This window comes from Eumetopias jubatus, unplaced genomic scaffold, assembly GCF_037043125.1.
Source record: "Eumetopias jubatus isolate StellerSeaLion01/CBP00866 unplaced genomic scaffold, mEumJub1_p1.0 scaffold_6, whole genome shotgun sequence".
NCBI lineage: Eukaryota > Metazoa > Chordata > Mammalia > Carnivora > Otariidae > Eumetopias > Eumetopias jubatus.
In genome coordinates this window covers 107,114,261-107,130,188 of record NW_028274812.1, presented here as the reverse complement: position 1 = coordinate 107,130,188, position 15,928 = coordinate 107,114,261, and the positions used below count along the sequence as shown (strand labels likewise).

Sequence of the window (15,928 nt, the reverse complement as noted above, 5' to 3'; positions counted from 1 at the left end):
GAGCTGTGGAGTGGCACTGCCCCCTAGCGTCTAATAGTTCCAATTCCTCCCCTGCTGCCCCGCCCCCCAGGGACCACAGCCACACGCCAGGTTGTTCAGAAAATCTCTTCCGAGCCAGCGGGTTGCAGCCAGAACGGCTGACAAGTCCAGAGACGTTGCCTTGGGTTCGAGTGCGCCCGAGGCTGTTGCTTAGTCAGCTTCCAGAGCTTCCCGTCACTGCCGGGCCAGGAGCTACCAGAGCCCCCGGCACCCACCCCTCCCTCCCAGGCCCCCAGGGCCTGACCCTGATATCCGGGGCAAGGTGCTGGGGACAGAGACAACACACAATGATGCAAAGAAGCCCAAGTGGAGAGTCACATCTCGGTCTCGGCCAACAGACTGTCGCCTAGTCCTGAAGTCACGAGTACCATCTGAGAGCTGGGTTCTGTGGAAGGGCAGAGGGCCGTTCAGACCACCATTCACTCCACCAGGGACAGAGGTGGGAGGCGGCCCGGCTTTCGCAAACACACCCTCCCTGGTCCCAAGCCTCTTCCGGACCTGGCTCTGCTCGACCCCGGGGGGCTCTTACCACCGGGGCACACCCAGGACGGCTGGGCAGCAGGCCCCCGCCCTCTGTCAGGTTCCTGCGTGTCGCCGGCCCCTCCTGCCAACTCCTCCTCCTCCTCTCCGTCGGAGAGCAGATCACAGATCTGTTGCTGCAGCTCTGGGCTAATGCTGTTCTCCGCCAGCACCAGGCTCCGCAAGGCCGTGGGGTAATTTTCTACCATGTCCAGCAGGGTCTGAGGTGGGGAAGAGGGCGCAAAAGGACGAACACAGTTAAGGCCGCAAGCTGCCAGCCCGTTGGTGTGTCTGCAGACACATGGGCTCACCTGCACCCCCACCTCTAGCCCCCTTCCGCCCCCCAAGCACGAAGACGTCTCACCTGAGCTGACTGGTTGGTAAGCCCCGTGCCCTCCAAGTCTAGGACCTCTAAGGTGCGGCTGGAGGCCACAGCTACAGCCAGCATCCCTGCCACGTGGTCACCTGGGGAGGCGGCACACATGCGCACGGTCGCCTGCTCACCTTTCCTCTCTGAGGCCTCCCCCATGCCCTAAGGACCCTAGATTCCACCCTCGGGCCAGCTAACGCTGACGTTTGGTAGGCGGCCGAGGGGCGGGGCACCGTGACTGGGGAGTGAACCGGTGAAGCAAGCCAGGCCCAGGAGTGGTGATGGGATACTTTCATGTACCTGGTGGCCATCTGGTCCTCCACACAAGTGGCTTCTCCACTCCCTCCCACATCCCCCCTCCTTTCTCCCTGCCCCAGTGGGAGGGGGGTTACCACGGCAAACAATGGTCCCAAGTTCTTGGATGGGGGTGGGATGGTAAGACTCGCAGGGGGCTTCCTTGAGTCTCACCCAGGGGGTTGTAGTCCAGATTGAGGACGCGGACCTGGGAGCTGTGGGCCACCGCAATCGCGAGGCGGCTCCAGCCCTTAGGGGTGATGCCAGGGTTGGCGCTCAGCGTCAGCTCCTTCAAGCCTGGGCAGCATCAAAGTGAGAAGCCAGGATGGAGGTCAGGCCCTCTTCAAGCCCCTCCCCTGCCCTGGATCTCTGGGGTGTCCCTGGTGGCTGAGAGCCACCCCACCCCGCCACAGAGCTCCTGGGCCATGAGAGACCCCTGCCTTCCCCTGCCCACCGCAGGCTGGATGCCTGAGTCTCCATTCTGCTCAGCCCCCAATCCTTCTGATAAACATTCTCACCCACAGTCAGAGCCCTCAGCTCCGGGTCACACCCCCTGCCCTCTGCACCTAGCTTTTTATCAAGGCCACACCAGCCCGTGTCCTCAGCAGGGCCTCTTGCTCACCTGACTTGGCTCCATCTGGGGGAAGGAGGCCACAGATGAGGTTGATGGCTTCATCACCCAGCATGCAGTCCCCCAGGTCCAGAGCCACAAGGGCAGGGTGGAGGGCCAGCGCTGGGTTCAGCAAGGCCAGCCCTGCATCTGTCAGGGGGCTCCCATGCAGGCTGGTGGGTGAGACGGGAGAGCAGAGATTACTGCAGTCATCAGCCCTACCTGTAGGGGATGCAGCCCCTTCCCTTATGTGAGCCCTAGAGGTGAGGAGGGCACTTGTCACAGCACTTGGGAGAAGCCTTGGGGAGAAAGAAAATTCTAGATCCCAAAAACACAGGTAGAAGGGGAATTTGGTTTCTTTTCTGGGGCAGGGATTGGCATCCAGGACAGAGCAAAGAGAAGGGGTGTGTGGCTGGTGGACTGGGAGCCTTCAGTGGGCAGAATGCAGGGGCAGGGGTCTAGTCCCCAGGGGAGTTCCTGCTTGAGACCGGGGGAGCTTCCCCCAAGAAGTCAATGCCGGTGATTAGGTGGGGAGGTACAGGTGCCCTGCCGGAAAGGGGTGGGTACCCCATCTCATTTGGGGTGGGGCCGCTTGTGCAAAGTCCAGAGGTAAGGGTGTCATGGAGGCATGGGTAGAGGGAGGCGGCGGTGTCCAGGGGTGAGAAGACAGGCTGGTGCGGAGACAGCTACAGGAAGGTGTGCGGGGGAACAGGCGGTGGCGGCGGGCGCGTGAAGAGGGCTGCGGTGCCCGGGACCCCCTTGCGAAGGAGCGCACTCACAAGAGGGACTGGATGGAGCGGTTGGTCCGCAGCGCCTCCGCCAGCTGCTTGATGCGGCCGGGACTGGACACGACGCCTAGGTTAAGGTTGAGCTGCGCCAGGGACGTGGCCCCGGCCAGGGCCCGGCAGATGCGGCCGAAGTCACGGTCGCAGAGGCGGCAGCCGCGCAGTGAGAGCAGGCGCACGGCGTTGTCGCGCAGGCCGCGGCAGATGTCCCGCACCTCGGCGCCGGACAGCGGCTCCCCCGAAATCTGGATGGAGCTGGGCAGCATCGTACCCACGCCTGGGCCTCCAGGGCCGGGGCGCGGGCCGCGGCCGAGGTTGGCGGGGCCGAGGGCGGGGTCGGGGCTGGGGCCGGGGCCTGGGCAGGGGTCGCGGACGGAGCGGGGGCAGAGGCGGTGGCAGAGGCGCGGGCGGCGGCGGCCGCGGCGGGGGTGGCGGCGGCGGGGGCGGGGGCGGCGAAGAGCGTCGGGGCCCTGGCCGGAGCCGGCGGCGGTTGCGGAGGCGCCGAGGTCGCCGGCCGGGCCGAGACCGCGCGGCGCTGGGGCCGGGGCGGACCGTCCCGTCCGTGTCTGGGCGGCGGTCCGGGGCGCGCGGTCCGGGGCCAGGCGGGCAGTGTTTCCGCGCTTGTTCTCGTTCCTCGCGGTCGGGGCGGCGGCTGCGGAGCCTCGGCTCAGGACATGCGGGACCGGTCTCGGCTCGGAAGCCAAATCTGCTCCCTCCCCTCCTCCAGCCCGGCTCCCCTACCTCCCCGCAGGGAGAGCCCGAAACGGGCGGACGGGCAGCGGGGCAGCCGGCGGCGGGCGGCAGCTCCGGCTCGGGCTCCTGCGCCTGAGCGGGCGGCGGGTTCCCATGGCAACGGCCGCGTCACCGCCGCTCGCCCCGCCCCCTGCCCGGCCTAGGCCACGCGGCGCGGGGGTCTGCGCACACCCGGCGTTCGGGAGCGGTGGGGGCCGCTCTTCCCCTGGGCGTGGGCCCAGACGGTACTCGGAATGTAGGTAGTGGGCAGAGGCCGGGGACGAGCAGGGGGTGTGGCGGGGAGAATGGAGGCACGTCACGTGGAGATGGCATTTGAGACTGTTCCCGGCTGCTTCGGCCCATTCTCCCGTCGTTCCCTCTTCCTAAGGGCCAGACCCTCGCTGTCTTCGCCCGCGTCCCGCGCACGGCGTCCCGTCGGGTTTGGAGCCCAGTGATCCGGGCCGCGGCGCGTGCGCGCGCGGGACGTGGGGGGAGGTCCAGCCCAGGAGGACGTCCCCGCGTGCCCCTCGCCAAGATGGCGGCCCCGCAGCGGAGGTCCCAGGGGCCACGGGGCGGAAGAACCCCGAAGCGTTCCTGGGGCAGGTGAGCCGCAAGTAGGCGCAGGGTGCTGGTGCCACCCTTTCCCCAGGTGCCGGCGGCAGATGCCTCGGGGCTCTCAGTGTGACACTGGGGTAGCCCCATGAAAGAGAGTGCTAGGATCAGCGACCTGAAGTGGTGGCGGCCGTTGTTAATGGGGCTGGAACTTTCAGGAAGGGTACACTGCATGGTGCGGGTAGTGCTGTTCGCACTTTGTCCACTGGTGTTACGGTGTGGGGTCCTCACATAACATCGGATCACCCAGGACAAATGAAGGGCACGTCTTTCTTAGGCCCTTTGCTAGGAGGAAAAGATGCTGACCCAGATTTACTAGGATTAAAAAAAAAAAAAAGCATACGCGTAGTGAAGGGAGATCAAAAGTTCTATTTCATTAACCACCTGACTTAAGTGGAGCAGAATAAATGGATGGTGGGGTGGTGGTGGTTTTTAAGAGTGAACAGCACTCTTGGAGAGGAAGGACAGAGAAAACTCCTGATGACCACTTTGTTCCTTTGGCCCCAGTATAACCAGGACACAGGCAAGTTTGGCTTCAAATGTGAGCTCCCACAGGAAAATTATCCCTGCGCAATGGCCCACGTGTAAGGGCCTTGTAACGACATGGGGCTGAATCTGGGCATTTTTGACCAATTGTCATTGTTCCATTGGTGTCCCCAGAGTGAGGCTGAGCCCACTCAAGCTGGGTGCGCTCCTCCATCAGACTTATGGTTCCTGTGTTTGAGGCCTCCCCGCCACTCCGTGAGGCGGGTGTTCCCTGCCCATAGGGACAGTTTCCATACTCAGTCTCTGCTTTCAGTGTAGTCTGGGCTGTCCCACCTTCATCCTGCCTGCATGAGGGTATCAAGAAGAGAACACGTGACATTATGGCCAGTGACAGGAGAACAGGAAAGTGTACAGGAAGTAAGGTGGCAAGGAGGACCACTGGAATGGCAGCTGCAGTTCCAAACTTCAATCAGTATTTTAATTACCAAGTCTATATTTAGCAAGACAACGTGGGGGAGATAAAGAGGGAGGAAAGAGGAGGTGGAGAGAGGGCCTCAGAGGAGCTGAGCCACTTTCTGCACTGGCTGCAGAGCCCTGCAGTCCTGGCCAGAGGTTCCAGGGCTTGCGCCCTTCAGAAGACCCACAGGCGTCAAGGAGTTGGCTTAAGCGGCTACAGCTCAGAGGCAGCTGCAGACCCCATCAAAGAGACACACGGCATCAGTACTGTTCTTTAATCTTCCTGTGCTCCGGAGATGGGGAAATGGGGGCCGGCCAAGGGTCTCAGGTGGGGTCAGTGTGACTGCAAGGTCACCGCGACAGCCTTGGCTGTGGCGTTGAGCACGATGGCAGAGAGCCTAGCAGCAGGGAGCGCAGCAGGGATGTCTCGGGGGACCCTCTGCATGGGCGGGATGTCGGGGCCCTCCAGTGTGTCCAGGATCCCTGAAAGCAAGAGGACTGGGGGTGAGCGACAGTTGGCCTGGCGCTGTTCTCCGAGGCTGCTTCCCTTCCCCACCCGGGCCCTCCTGTCACTCACCCTCTACCACCTTGTGGTAGGCAAAATGCAGATAGAGCAGGAAGAGCATGTGCAGGGCGGCCAGGGTGCCACAGAGCAGCAGCCGCTGTGTGGGGCCTACAGTCCGTGACACCAACACTGCCACCTAGGGCCACAGGAATACAACTCAGAGGGCCCAGCTCCGAAGTGAGCAGTGTGGAGAAGACACTCCTGCCCAGAGTGTTCAGAGCCCTCTGCGGGGTCTGGCCCAAGCTCTGGGCTGTTTTCCCGAACTCCCCAGGAGGTCAGCCCACACCTGGCGACCCTCTTGGCCAGCTTACCATGCGGAGGGTAGACAGCCCACCCACCAGCAACCAGAAGACGTAGAAGAGGGCATGGAGGTGGATGTTATAGGTGACGAACAGGACAATGCAGTGCCCAAAGAGGCCATAGCCCTAGGAAACAGGGCAGAGAGGAAAGTCACTAAAATCACTCAGGCTGGGCTGGCCTTTGAGCTCTCAGGAGGACCCTGAGAAAGAAATGATCCACTGGCCAGCTCATCCCATTCCAGCCCCTGGGACCGCAGGAGAGATACAGACCAAGGCCTAGCTACTCTTTTTTTTTTTTTTTTAAGATTACCCTTGCCCGCCACCAGGCTGGACTCCTCCTTACCAGCAGTGCCAGCATCTGGAGCATGGTGATCTGGGCGTTGCACAGGTAGGCGAGGAAGTAAATGAAGGATGAGACGCCCAGCCAGTAGCCAAAGCAGGTGCCAATGGCTGTGCCCATCAGGGTGCCCTCTCGCTGTGGGGTGAAGGCTCTGCTTAGTCCTGGGAGGGCTCTCGGCCTCACCCAGGGCTTTCCTCAGGGGCTGCTTCGACCTCACTCCACCATCCTCTCCTTGGGCAGCTTTTGATTTAGTTCAGCCACCCCCCAAAATCCTTTGTCCTGCTTACGATAATGGTGTCAGATGTCTTCATCCCATGGAGGAGGATGGCAACCAGCGTGAAGACCAACATGAGAGGTCCGTAGAGTTCACCTGCGATTTTCTGTCAATATACCAACTCATTCAGGCTGGAGGGTACAATGGCTCTTCTGTTTATGTCTTCCTAGGCTCTGCCTGGTGGCCCCACCCTCTGCCCTCATGCCTCCCCTGGCTCTTCCAGACATGCTACCTTGGGTATTCACCTGGGGGAAGTTGACCATCTTGATCGGGATCATGGACTCCAGGAGCCTGGGAGAGGAGAGGAGAGATGAGAGCCAAGGCGGCACTAGGCTATGAGGTTCTGGAGGGCCTGAATCCTATTCACCTCTAACTCCACAGAACGTGCTGGATGGTAAAGGGAGAAGACGGAGTAAAGACAGACAAGGAATGAGGAGATCACCTCTCTGTCCCTAAAAATGCTGCCAGGAAGGACAACCTTCTGATACCACGCACGGAGAACTCAGAAAGCCTGCCCGGGGCCTTGGGAGAGCACTTGACGATTTACCTATTTGGCCTGCTCCCCTTTAAAAGACAGGCCAACCTCAGCAGAGAATGCCCAGAATTCAGGGCTGTGATGGCAGAGCCCTGGGAAAGGTCTTACTTGAGGGAACCAGTGTGTCTCCTATCTCTTCCTGCTTACCATTCCTCAGAGCACCGCTGACCATTTTCTTGAAAAATAGCCTTGAAGTGGTATGAAAACCCCATACAGAAAGAATAAAAGTACAAATCACTTTTCCCCACTCTCCTTAAGTAGCCAGCTCCTAATAATGTACCTTGGATTTTGGCTAGATCTTACCTCCTCTGGGAGATCTGCCCTGTCCCACCCTCTAGTCTACTCTGGGTCAGGTGTCCTTCCTGTGGATCCCATCAGAGCAAATGAGTGCTGAATTGTAATGGCACTGGAGGGCAAGGCTCCCATCTATCTTCACCCTCTGTCTTCCATGACACAGAACCATTACGGTGCCCAGCACAGAGCAAATGCTCAATAAATAGCTGCTAAGTGGTACTGGGTGTCTGATGAGCATTGCTTAAAGGATGAACAAAGAACCAAACCAAAATCAGATCCACTTCTCGAAAAGTCATTCAACAACTAAGCACTGATAATTCTGGTTCAGAGACTGTTCCAGTGCTGGGAATATAAAAATAAAACAGAGCTCGTTTTTGAGGCGGTCTCTGGGGAGCCAGCCCCAGGAATAAGAGAGCACAGCACTGCTGAGGCGTCATCTGTTAGAGGAAAGCACAGAGTTCTCTAGGATCACCAGGAGAGGACAAACTGGGGATGGGGGTCGAGGAATGGGGAACAGAGGAGGCGACATTTGAGCTGCGTGTTGAGGGAACGAGAGTAGTCTGCTAGATAAAGAGGAGGAGGAAGGCAATGTGTTACCACCACGTCCCGTTCTGTGACCGGTAAGAGTGATGGTGCAGCTGGGGGACAGGTGCAATGATAAGGGGAGCCTCAGGGCTTGGTAGCTGGCTGTAGTATGGATGAAGGACTAGGTGTGAGGAGGGCAGCTTCTATCAGGAGAAGGATTCTCACCTGCTTCGCACCTGGGCCGGCTCCACATCAAAGTACGGTCTCAGGATGTCAATGTTGGCGTACAAGCTGAAGGCCCTGGAGGCTTGTCTCTTCCCTGCCTGCCACATCTGGAGTAAGGAAGACAGAAGTGGGGTGGGTAGGTACTGTGAGAGAGATTCTTGGCTACAGTCCCTGTTGCTCTTTTTTTCTGTTGGCCTTCTACATGGTTCTGTTGGGTTAGACGACGTGGGGTGAACTTCAACACCAACTCCAGCACTTGGGGCCTGCCTAGGTCTACTTTCCCACCTACTAGGGATTCAGTCGTGCTTACCTGATCCGCCACCTGCCGGCTCAGCTGTCCCTTAAAGCCCTTCATGCCCAGGAACTCCCCATCCTCTTCTTCGGCAGCGGCTGCATCAGCATCTACTTCTTCCTCCCGCAGTCGTTGATGCAGCTCACCCATATCCTCGAAGCTGGAGCCTGACGTATCATCCATGTTCTCCATGTCAATGACAGCTGAGCCCCCACCCTGTGAAGACAGACGGCTTCTAGAGTGCAGGATCTTCTCCATCCGCACGTCTTCCTCTGTTCCTCCCAGCTTTCAGGACTTTCCTCTCCCACTGCCGGGGTATGGCTTGGAATCTCCGATATCACGCCGCTCTCTCCCTCTCATTTGTTCCCAGAACCCTTGGTTGTCTGGCTCTCTTTTCTAGCCTGGGAAACCTAGTCCCTGTCTTGCATATATATCTTTCTGCTACCTTCCCTATCAAATCCTCAGAGGGCCGCAAAAGTGCCCATTTCCTTTGTCTTTTCCATCCCCCAAATAAGGCTGTGCACACAGCATGGTTTTAGCCAGTGCCAGTGAATACCGCCCACTCCCTCGCCACGCCCGACACCGATCAACAAACTTGTCTCGAAAGCAAGAGCAGGGGGGCCCAGAGACAGAGGCCCTCTGGCTGGAGTACCAGTCTGGACCTTTCAGGTCAGCACTAGTCCCACAGCCTTTCGTGTACACCAAGAGCCAAAGGAGAGAACAAGTGTTGCAAATGGAGCTGACTTCCAAGCTCCCAGGGAGAGTCACCACACTTCAGGACGGCTGCCAGCCCTGGGGCTGCTAGCAGCCGGAGCCTTGGGGGCGATTACCTGGATGTTTTCTTCGAACCCTCCCCATTCCGGGCCAGCCCCGCTTCGGGCGCCGCCGGCCGGCGCCGCCGTAGTTGCCATGTCCCTCGAGGGCTCCCGTCGCTGAAGCCCGCGCTAGTTCCGCGCGCGGAGGAGGAGTGGGAGAGACGCGGCCCTGAAGGAGGGAGATGTCTAGGGGCGAGAAAGAGAGGTGGGTTCAGCCGGAACGCAAAAAGGAGAAACCCGGATGTTTGGCTAAAACTGACTTCCGGAAGCTGGGGACGTGGACGCAGACTGGACAGAGTCTCGCGATATTTAACAATCCGGGAGGCCCCGCGTTGCCACGGAGACGGAAGAGGGCGGCTGGGACGCAAGCGCCAGTTTTGCTGTCCCAGTCACGTGGAGGGGTTGAAGATGGCGGCAGCCCGGGCGGTGCAAGAAATGCGGACCCGCGTGGTTCTAGGGGAGTTCGGGGTTCGCAATGTAAGCCTGTGGCCTTGAGCTCGGGAAGAGAAAAGAGAGTGGAACAGGGATGAGTTGGGGCGGGCTTGTCCTACCTGCCCCTTCGCAGACAGACTCGTCTCTTTTTGCTCTAGGTTCATACCACCGACTTTCCCGGTAACTATTCGGGCTATGATGATGCCTGGGACCAGGACCGCTTCGAGAAGGTGGGTGGGGCTGGAGAGGGTATTAGGAACGGACCCTGTGATCTGAGCAGCCTGTGTTGTGGAACCAGCCCTTGGGGTTCGTTCGGTTCATAAATCGTTTATTGAGCAACGTGTTAGGAGCTTCGCGTACGCGGTTTCTGCTCTGTGCGAACAAGCCGTTTAATTTTGTTGAAGAGCGCACATAAATGATTTCAGTATAATGTGGTAAAGGTGGTTCGTAGCGATAAGGACAATCGGGGGTGGGGTGATCCCGCAGACGCACTTAATCTAGAATGGAAAGCGGGGCAGCGGTCTGGAAGATTTACTTACTGAAGAGGACTTCTGAATTGAACCCTGCACGATGAGTAAAATTTGAGAACAGGGGAGGGGGAGGAGAAACTAAGACTTAGAAGCTAAATGATAAAGGCTTTGTGAACTGTGTTCTGGGAATGTCCTAGCAGTTTATTATTGCTAGAACGTAAAGTGCTAGCATGAGTGATAGGCAAGAACCAAGTGCATCTTAGACACTGTAGTCACGTGATAGGGAGCTTCTGGAAGAGCTCTGAAGCAGATGTGATCTGATTTGCAGCCTTAATGGCTGGGAGAGAATGAATCAAAGATCAGATAGGGCAGTCAGATTTGTGATAGGATTGCATACAGGAGCGGAGATTGAAGGCATGAACTAAGATTATAATCAGGAAAATAGAGCAAAGGGGAGATAGAAGGTAAATTTGGTCATTGCTTTGATGTCGGCTGTGAGGAGGGAGTGAGTGTAAAATGACCTAGCTGGAGGAACTGCTTTAATGGATGGTGGTGCCATTTACTGATGAGAAATAGGTCTGGGGAAGGGGAATGATGCTGCATTAAGTTTCCTGTATGTGGAGAAATCTAGCAGGCTAGTAGAACGTGTGTTTGAAATGAGATCAGAAGTGAGATGAATTTGGAAGTTTTCAGTACATGTAGTTGTTAAAACCATGAGTGTGATTGAGGTCACTTTGGAGAGAGACAAAAATCTGGGAAATAGTGACATTTATGGAGTGGGTAGAAGATAGTGAATTTAGAAGGATTCAGGAGGAGGAAGAGAACCAAATTAGTGCTCAGAAACCAAGGCAGACTTTGAAAATGGAGGGATTCTATCAATGCCGAATGCAACAGAGGAGTCTAGTAAGATAAGGATTGAGTAGTGCCAACTAGATGAAGCGGTATGGAAGCCTGTTCTCTAGTGGAAGAGTCTCTGTGTATGGTCTGGCTGGAGGCCATATTACAGAGGATTTTAAATGAATAGAGGATAAAAACAGGGAAACTTTTCAAGAAACTATTATAATAAAGGATTGGGGGAGAAAGGAACTTCTATGAGGGACATCTGGCCAAAGGGAGGTTCTTGGGTGAGTGAGAACACTGGGGGGCATTACCCAGGGGGAGGGTACTGACTCCACAGAGAGAAAGCTTCATTTAGTGCATTTTCTGTCCCTGCAGAATTTCCGTGTGGATGTGGTGCACCTGGATGAAAACTCATTGGAGTTTGACATGGTGGGAATTGATGCAGCCATTGCCAATGCTTTTCGACGCATTTTATTAGCTGAGGTATTTATCAGTGGGCACAGTGGCAAAGGGTGGAGTTGCATGGGAAATTGTGTCATCACCTTACTTGGAGAATTCTCAAGTTGCCCCTTTCCTTTAGTTTTCTTGCAGTTTTGCTGAGCATTTCTCCTGCTCATTCCTCATAAACTTTTCATTAAGGAAGAGGTCCCCCCATGTCAGGAAGTGGGAGTAAATGGGGAGTCTGTAGGGTCTCTGTAGCTGAATGATTGTTTTCTTGGGCAGGTGCCAACCATGGCTGTGGAAAAGGTCCTCGTGTACAACAACACATCCATTGTTCAGGATGAGATCCTTGCTCATCGCTTGGGGCTCATTCCCATTCATGCTGATCCCCGTCTTTTTGAGTATCGGAACCAAGGTCAGTGTTTGAGAAAATGAAATTGTGGCAAAATGGGAATAGCGCTCTTCCAAAGTTGATTCTAGAGTCATGTGGCCTCTTTTCAAATCCTGGATGGGCTACTGTATGACCGTGAGCAAGTTACTAATGTTTTGTTACATCAGTTGTTGGGATCTGTGTGAACACTTGCCCTTAGCCTTCTGAAATTCATCCATAGGATTAAATGGTCAATGTAGAGTAATGCACGCAGTGTAGTGCCTGGCACTCAAACATTCTAGTCGTTAGTAAGAGTTGCCACTTCCATCTTTTGTTCAGGAGATGAAGAAGGCACAGAGATAGATACCCTGCAGTTTCGGCTGCAGGTCAGGTGCACGCGGAACCCCCATGCCGCTAAAGATTCCTCTGACCCCAACGAACTCTATGTGAACCACAAAGGTGAGTAGTAGTGAGCAAGAAGGCCCACCCCTTGCTGGATGCTAGGACTGAGGTTTTCCTGATGTGCTTTCTCCAGTGTACAGCAGGCACATGACATGGGTGCCCCTGGGGAATCAGGCTGACCTCTTCCCAGAGGGCACCATCAGGCCAGTGCACGATGATATTCTCATTGCCCAACTGCGGCCTGGCCAGGAGATTGACCTGCTCATGCACTGTGTCAAGGGCATTGGTAAGAACCCTGCGGGCTGCCTGGGGCAGGAGGGTAGTGTGACTACAGTGGGGCGAGGTGTGACTAAGGGGCTCGGCTGAGGGGTCCTGACAGGCAGAAAGCCAGTGGGCCTCTGCTCTTAGGGGCTTGTCTAACGTGAAGGTGTCCCTGCAGGCTCTGATTTCAGTCTTCCCTCCAGGCAAAGATCATGCCAAGTTTTCACCTGTGGCAACAGCCAGTTATAGGCTCCTGCCGGACATCACCCTGCTTGAGCCTGTGGAAGGGGAGGCAGCGGAGGAGCTGAGCCGGTGCTTCTCACCTGGGGTCATTGAAGTGCAAGAAGTCCAAGGTAGGACATCTGGGATGCCATGCATTCAGGTCAGGACCTAAAGTATATTTTCTGTGTAGGTAGCAGAAAGAAAAGCTCGGGGCTCGTGTATTTAGAACATAGTTTGTTTTCATTAGGTAAAAAGGTGGCTAGAGTTGCCAATCCCCGGCTAGATACCTTCAGCAGGGAAGTGTTCCGGAACGAGAAGCTAAAGAAGCTTGTACGACTTGCTCGGGTTCGTGACCACTACATCTGTGAGTATTGGGTTGGGGGTGCAGAACAGGTGTGTGGCACTGCAGCCTCCGTGCGGAGTCCAGATCAGAAGCAGGCAGTGACATAGCACAGGAGCTGGTGCAAGCCCACCTGGGCTCAAGGGTCTCTCTGCTTTCTAGTCTCTGTCGAGTCAACAGGGGTGCTGCCACCAGACGTGCTAGTGAGAGAAGCCATCAAGGTACTGATGGGGAAGTGTCGGCGGTTCTTGGATGAACTGGATGCAGTTCAGATGGACTGAGGTTTGCACCGGACTTCTTGGCACGGCTGGGCTGCTCCTGAGCCAAGCCGAAGATTTCAGGTCCTGACCTGCCCTCACAGGACTGCCCCAGAGTCCAGTGTGACTGGAGATCCTGGGGTTTTCTGGGACAATTCTAGCCTTATTTTCAGTCAATACGTTTTGTTGAATGTGCCACAAAAATGTGACCTCGTGCCTTCGTAAGGCCTTTGTGTAAATAAATTCACATCCAGAATAAAAATCCTTTTGTCAGAGACTACTTCCTGGGTTTTAGCCCCAAAATATGGGGCCTCCCCTCAGAAGAGGTTTGGCATCATTTAGCCCTTGGGAACACTGGGTTCAGGTGTCACTGCAGGTCAGGGCCAGGTCCGTCTGAAGCCTTAAGAGAAATGCCAAATTGAGGTGGTTTCTGGGGGCTCAGCTGGGCCACAGAAAGATACTGTGTGACACTTACCATTTCCTGGATCATCACCAGAGTGGGTGTCTGAGGAAAAAGGATGGTCCACAGCCATCAGATCACCCTATCAAGTGTCACACAAGGGTGGGTGCCTGGCTGGCTCAGTCAGTAGAGCAGGTGACACTTGATCTCAGGATTGTAAATTCAAGCCCCACACTGGGTGTAGAGATTACTTAAAAATAAGATCTTAAAAAAAAGTCTTTGGACAGTCCCTCCGAGTCTAGCCCAGTGGCCACAGAGGATGCCAGGACATTGGTATGGGCAGCCTGGTCTAGGTCTGTTGGGAATAGAAATCTTTTTCTGGCTGGCATACTGTTTGAGAAAGCTGGTCCATCAGTCACAGCTCTTCCTGTCCAGTCCTCTTGGGCAGGATATGCTCATGAGCAGTGACAGTAGAGGTCACTGGTTTGAAAAAGGCAGATGGGGCCCTTTCTGTATGAAACTGAGATCTTTACTGACATGCAGATGTGCTTTAGAGTTAATGTTTCTACAAAAAGTTCTATAAACAATAGAAAACTTATAGCATGAAGTCACAGGATGTTAAAAATCTTACAGCACAATAAATACCACTATGCCCTCCACAGCCCCAACCAGAGAGAGGAGAAGTAGGCAGCCATCAGGTTTGCAGGGAAACCTACTTGGAGGCGGCCTTCACAGTGGACAGGAAGCGGCCCAAAGCACCACTCAGGAAGAGGGCATGGGGCAAATCTGTGCCACAGAAACAGCTCCACAGGACCCCCAAGTCCTGTTTCCGCAGGCTCGCCTCTCTCCAACCCTGCCCGGGTGCCACTAGCTCACAGCTGTAGCTTGCGCCCAGGCCGTTCTGCTCGGTCCCCCCCCGAAACCCTCGTGTCAATGGGCTGCACGGATGACAGGCCTCCTCCTACAGAACACAGATGCTCTATCTGGTTTCTGTACGGATTAAGGCTGTCTATGGCCAGCAGGGACTCAAGGCTAGGGTCCTGCATTCGTGTCCCCTCTGCTTACAGGGCCATCCAGTGACCTCTAGAACAGAGTGAAGCCTCACAATACAGGTTGTGATAGGAAGGCATATGTTCTTTTGGAAATGGTCCATGAGAGTGACCAGGGACCTGAAAGACCATGAGATTTTTGAAGGCACCTGGACCCAACTAGTCCGAGAAGAGACCAGTGACTTTGTTAGCTGCTCGTCACAGACAGAGCCTAGCTGGTCTACATTATCCTCCGATGCCAATGGCATCACATGACACTAGATAGGGTACCGTGGCTCTTATGCCTGAGTGGATCCTGGGGCTGGGGAAACCGCGCTGAGGGACTGCACGGAATACGTGGGAATACATGTGAACTCTAAGGGGATGTCAGAAAGCACTCCAGATCCTGGCCCAGCTGTGGTCCCTGATGGTACTCCACTAGACACTGCATCCAGAGCTTGGCGGCAGCCTGGACCGGGGAATCCCTTCAGGTGACCAGATTCTTGCTCAAAACAGAGACAGGGAACTGGTCACATTCAGTTCAGGACTCAGCACCTGACCCAGACATGCCCCTCGGGGACGGGGAAGGTTCTCTGCCAGCCCAGCAGTAGGGGGGCTCAGTGGGACTTGCAGTGGCCCAGGAGGAACTCTCTGGCACAAGCAGTGCGGACCGAGCCCCTGTGCAAGCCTGGCTAGTCGCAGTGTTGGGTGTCAGCACCCCAAGTTACCGTTCTACACAGGTGTATGGCTACATGGGGGTGGGAGGGCTTGGGGGGTAGGGCCAGTCTGCTCTAGCTTTTCTTTCGTGGAAAAGTGGAAACTCCAAGTAGAAGGAGAGATAGCCGGGAGATCTAGACGGAATGGTGTGAGCACAAACTCCCTTTCTTGATACCTTAGGTATTGTTACTTCTGCCCTGCCCCGGGCCCCCTCTCTCCAGCTCCAGACCTGGACCTCTCTCCAGGCTGACAGTGGTGCAGAGTGAGGTGGCAGTGGAGAGGGGCCTAGACGTTAGCTACAAAGGGGAAGAAGAGATGACAATAAAGGCCGAGGAAGAATGCCCAAAAGTTTGATTCAGGGTTCAAAGATGGTGGCCAGGCCGCCCTCCTCGTTGTCCAGCACCTCCGTCTCCAGCATGGGCTTCGTTTTTTTGAAAAGTGAGGGAAGATTCTTAATGTGAACTTCTTTTCGGAACTGCTCTCCTAAGGGTTTCTGTGGAAAACAAATGAGAAGAACTGATGCTGGGCCCTGAGGAGCGGGCTGTCATGACAGGGCGCCTGGGTGGCTCAGTCGGTTAAGCGTCTGCCTTCGGCTCAGGTCATGATCCCGGGGTCCTGGGATCGAGCCCCGCATCGGGCTCCCTGCTCCGCGGGAGGCCTGCTTCTCCCTCTCCCTCTGCC

General features: G+C 56.1%; 4 protein-coding genes across 6 annotated transcripts in view; 1 reads left to right on the top strand and 3 right to left on the bottom strand.

Moving 5' to 3' along the window:
• Positions 1-353: 353 nt before the first annotated feature.
• On the bottom strand, positions 354-2,883 carry LRRC73 (leucine rich repeat containing 73). The gene is made up of 6 exons (XM_028097479.1): positions 2,612-2,883; positions 1,845-2,005; positions 1,397-1,519; positions 923-1,023; positions 569-779; positions 354-424 (listed from the first exon to the last, which is right to left on the bottom strand). The coding sequence occupies exons 1-6, from the start codon at positions 2,881-2,883 to the stop codon at positions 354-356; spliced, it is 939 nt and encodes a 312-aa protein (XP_027953280.1).
• Positions 2,884-4,898: 2,015 nt separating this feature from the next.
• On the bottom strand, positions 4,899-9,333 carry YIPF3 (Yip1 domain family member 3). The gene is made up of 9 exons (XM_028097727.2): positions 9,083-9,333; positions 8,271-8,468; positions 7,961-8,067; positions 6,627-6,672; positions 6,395-6,487; positions 6,111-6,242; positions 5,780-5,893; positions 5,481-5,604; positions 4,899-5,386 (listed from the first exon to the last, which is right to left on the bottom strand). Exons 1-9 carry the CDS (start codon positions 9,161-9,163, stop codon positions 5,238-5,240), a joined length of 1,044 nt encoding a protein of 347 aa, XP_027953528.1. The 5' UTR covers positions 9,164-9,333; the 3' UTR covers positions 4,899-5,237.
• A 132-nt stretch (positions 9,334-9,465) lies between these two features.
• On the top strand, positions 9,466-13,364 carry POLR1C (RNA polymerase I and III subunit C). 2 transcript variants are annotated; one of them, XM_028097564.2, is made up of 9 exons: positions 9,466-9,544; positions 9,658-9,729; positions 11,185-11,292; positions 11,533-11,665; positions 11,960-12,079; positions 12,156-12,308; positions 12,487-12,636; positions 12,753-12,850; positions 13,008-13,364. In XM_028097564.2, the coding sequence occupies exons 1-9, from the start codon at positions 9,476-9,478 to the stop codon at positions 13,047-13,049; spliced, it is 945 nt and encodes a 314-aa protein (XP_027953365.1). In that variant the 5' UTR covers positions 9,466-9,475; the 3' UTR covers positions 13,050-13,364. The 2 variants fall into 2 exon arrangements, with proteins under 2 accessions (XP_027953365.1, XP_027953364.1); XM_028097563.2 differs by having other exon boundaries at positions 12,753-12,869.
• XPO5 (exportin 5) overlaps positions 12,727-15,928 on the bottom strand; it is a 53,487-nt gene continuing 50,285 nt past the window's right edge. For both annotated transcript variants that reach the window (XM_028097561.2, XM_028097562.2), the window contains one exon: positions 12,727-15,740. In XM_028097561.2, the coding sequence (XP_027953362.1) occupies positions 15,603-15,740 (138 nt within the window). In that variant the 3' untranslated portion in view covers positions 12,727-15,602. The remainder of the gene's footprint in view (positions 15,741-15,928) is intronic.

Coding starts and splice junctions, on each gene's coding strand:
- LRRC73 (XM_028097479.1), bottom strand. CDS start 2,883: ATGCTGCCCAGCTCCATCCAGATTTCGGGGGAGCCGCTGTCCGGCGCC. Junction 2,006..2,611: donor CGCTCCATCCAGTCCCTCTT/GTGAGTGCGCTC, acceptor CTCACCCACCAG/CCTGCATGGGAGCCCCCTGA. Junction 1,024..1,396: donor TCTGGACTACAACCCCCTGG/GTGAGACTCAAG, acceptor CCGCCTCCCCAG/GTGACCACGTGGCAGGGATG.
- YIPF3 (XM_028097727.2), bottom strand. CDS start 9,163: ATGGCAACTACGGCGGCGCCGGCCGGCGGCGCCCGAAGCGGGGCTGGC. Junction 8,068..8,270: donor GCCGGCAGGTGGCGGATCAG/GTAAGCACGACT, acceptor TCCTTACTCCAG/ATGTGGCAGGCAGGGAAGAG. Junction 5,605..5,779: donor GGCTGTCTACCCTCCGCATG/GTAAGCTGGCCA, acceptor CTGTGGCCCTAG/GTGGCAGTGTTGGTGTCACG.
- POLR1C (XM_028097563.2), top strand. CDS start 9,476: ATGGCGGCAGCCCGGGCGGTGCAAGAAATGCGGACCCGCGTGGTTCTA. Junction 11,666..11,959: donor TTTTGAGTATCGGAACCAAG/GTCAGTGTTTGA, acceptor TCTTTTGTTCAG/GAGATGAAGAAGGCACAGAG. Junction 12,309..12,486: donor GCACTGTGTCAAGGGCATTG/GTAAGAACCCTG, acceptor TCTTCCCTCCAG/GCAAAGATCATGCCAAGTTT.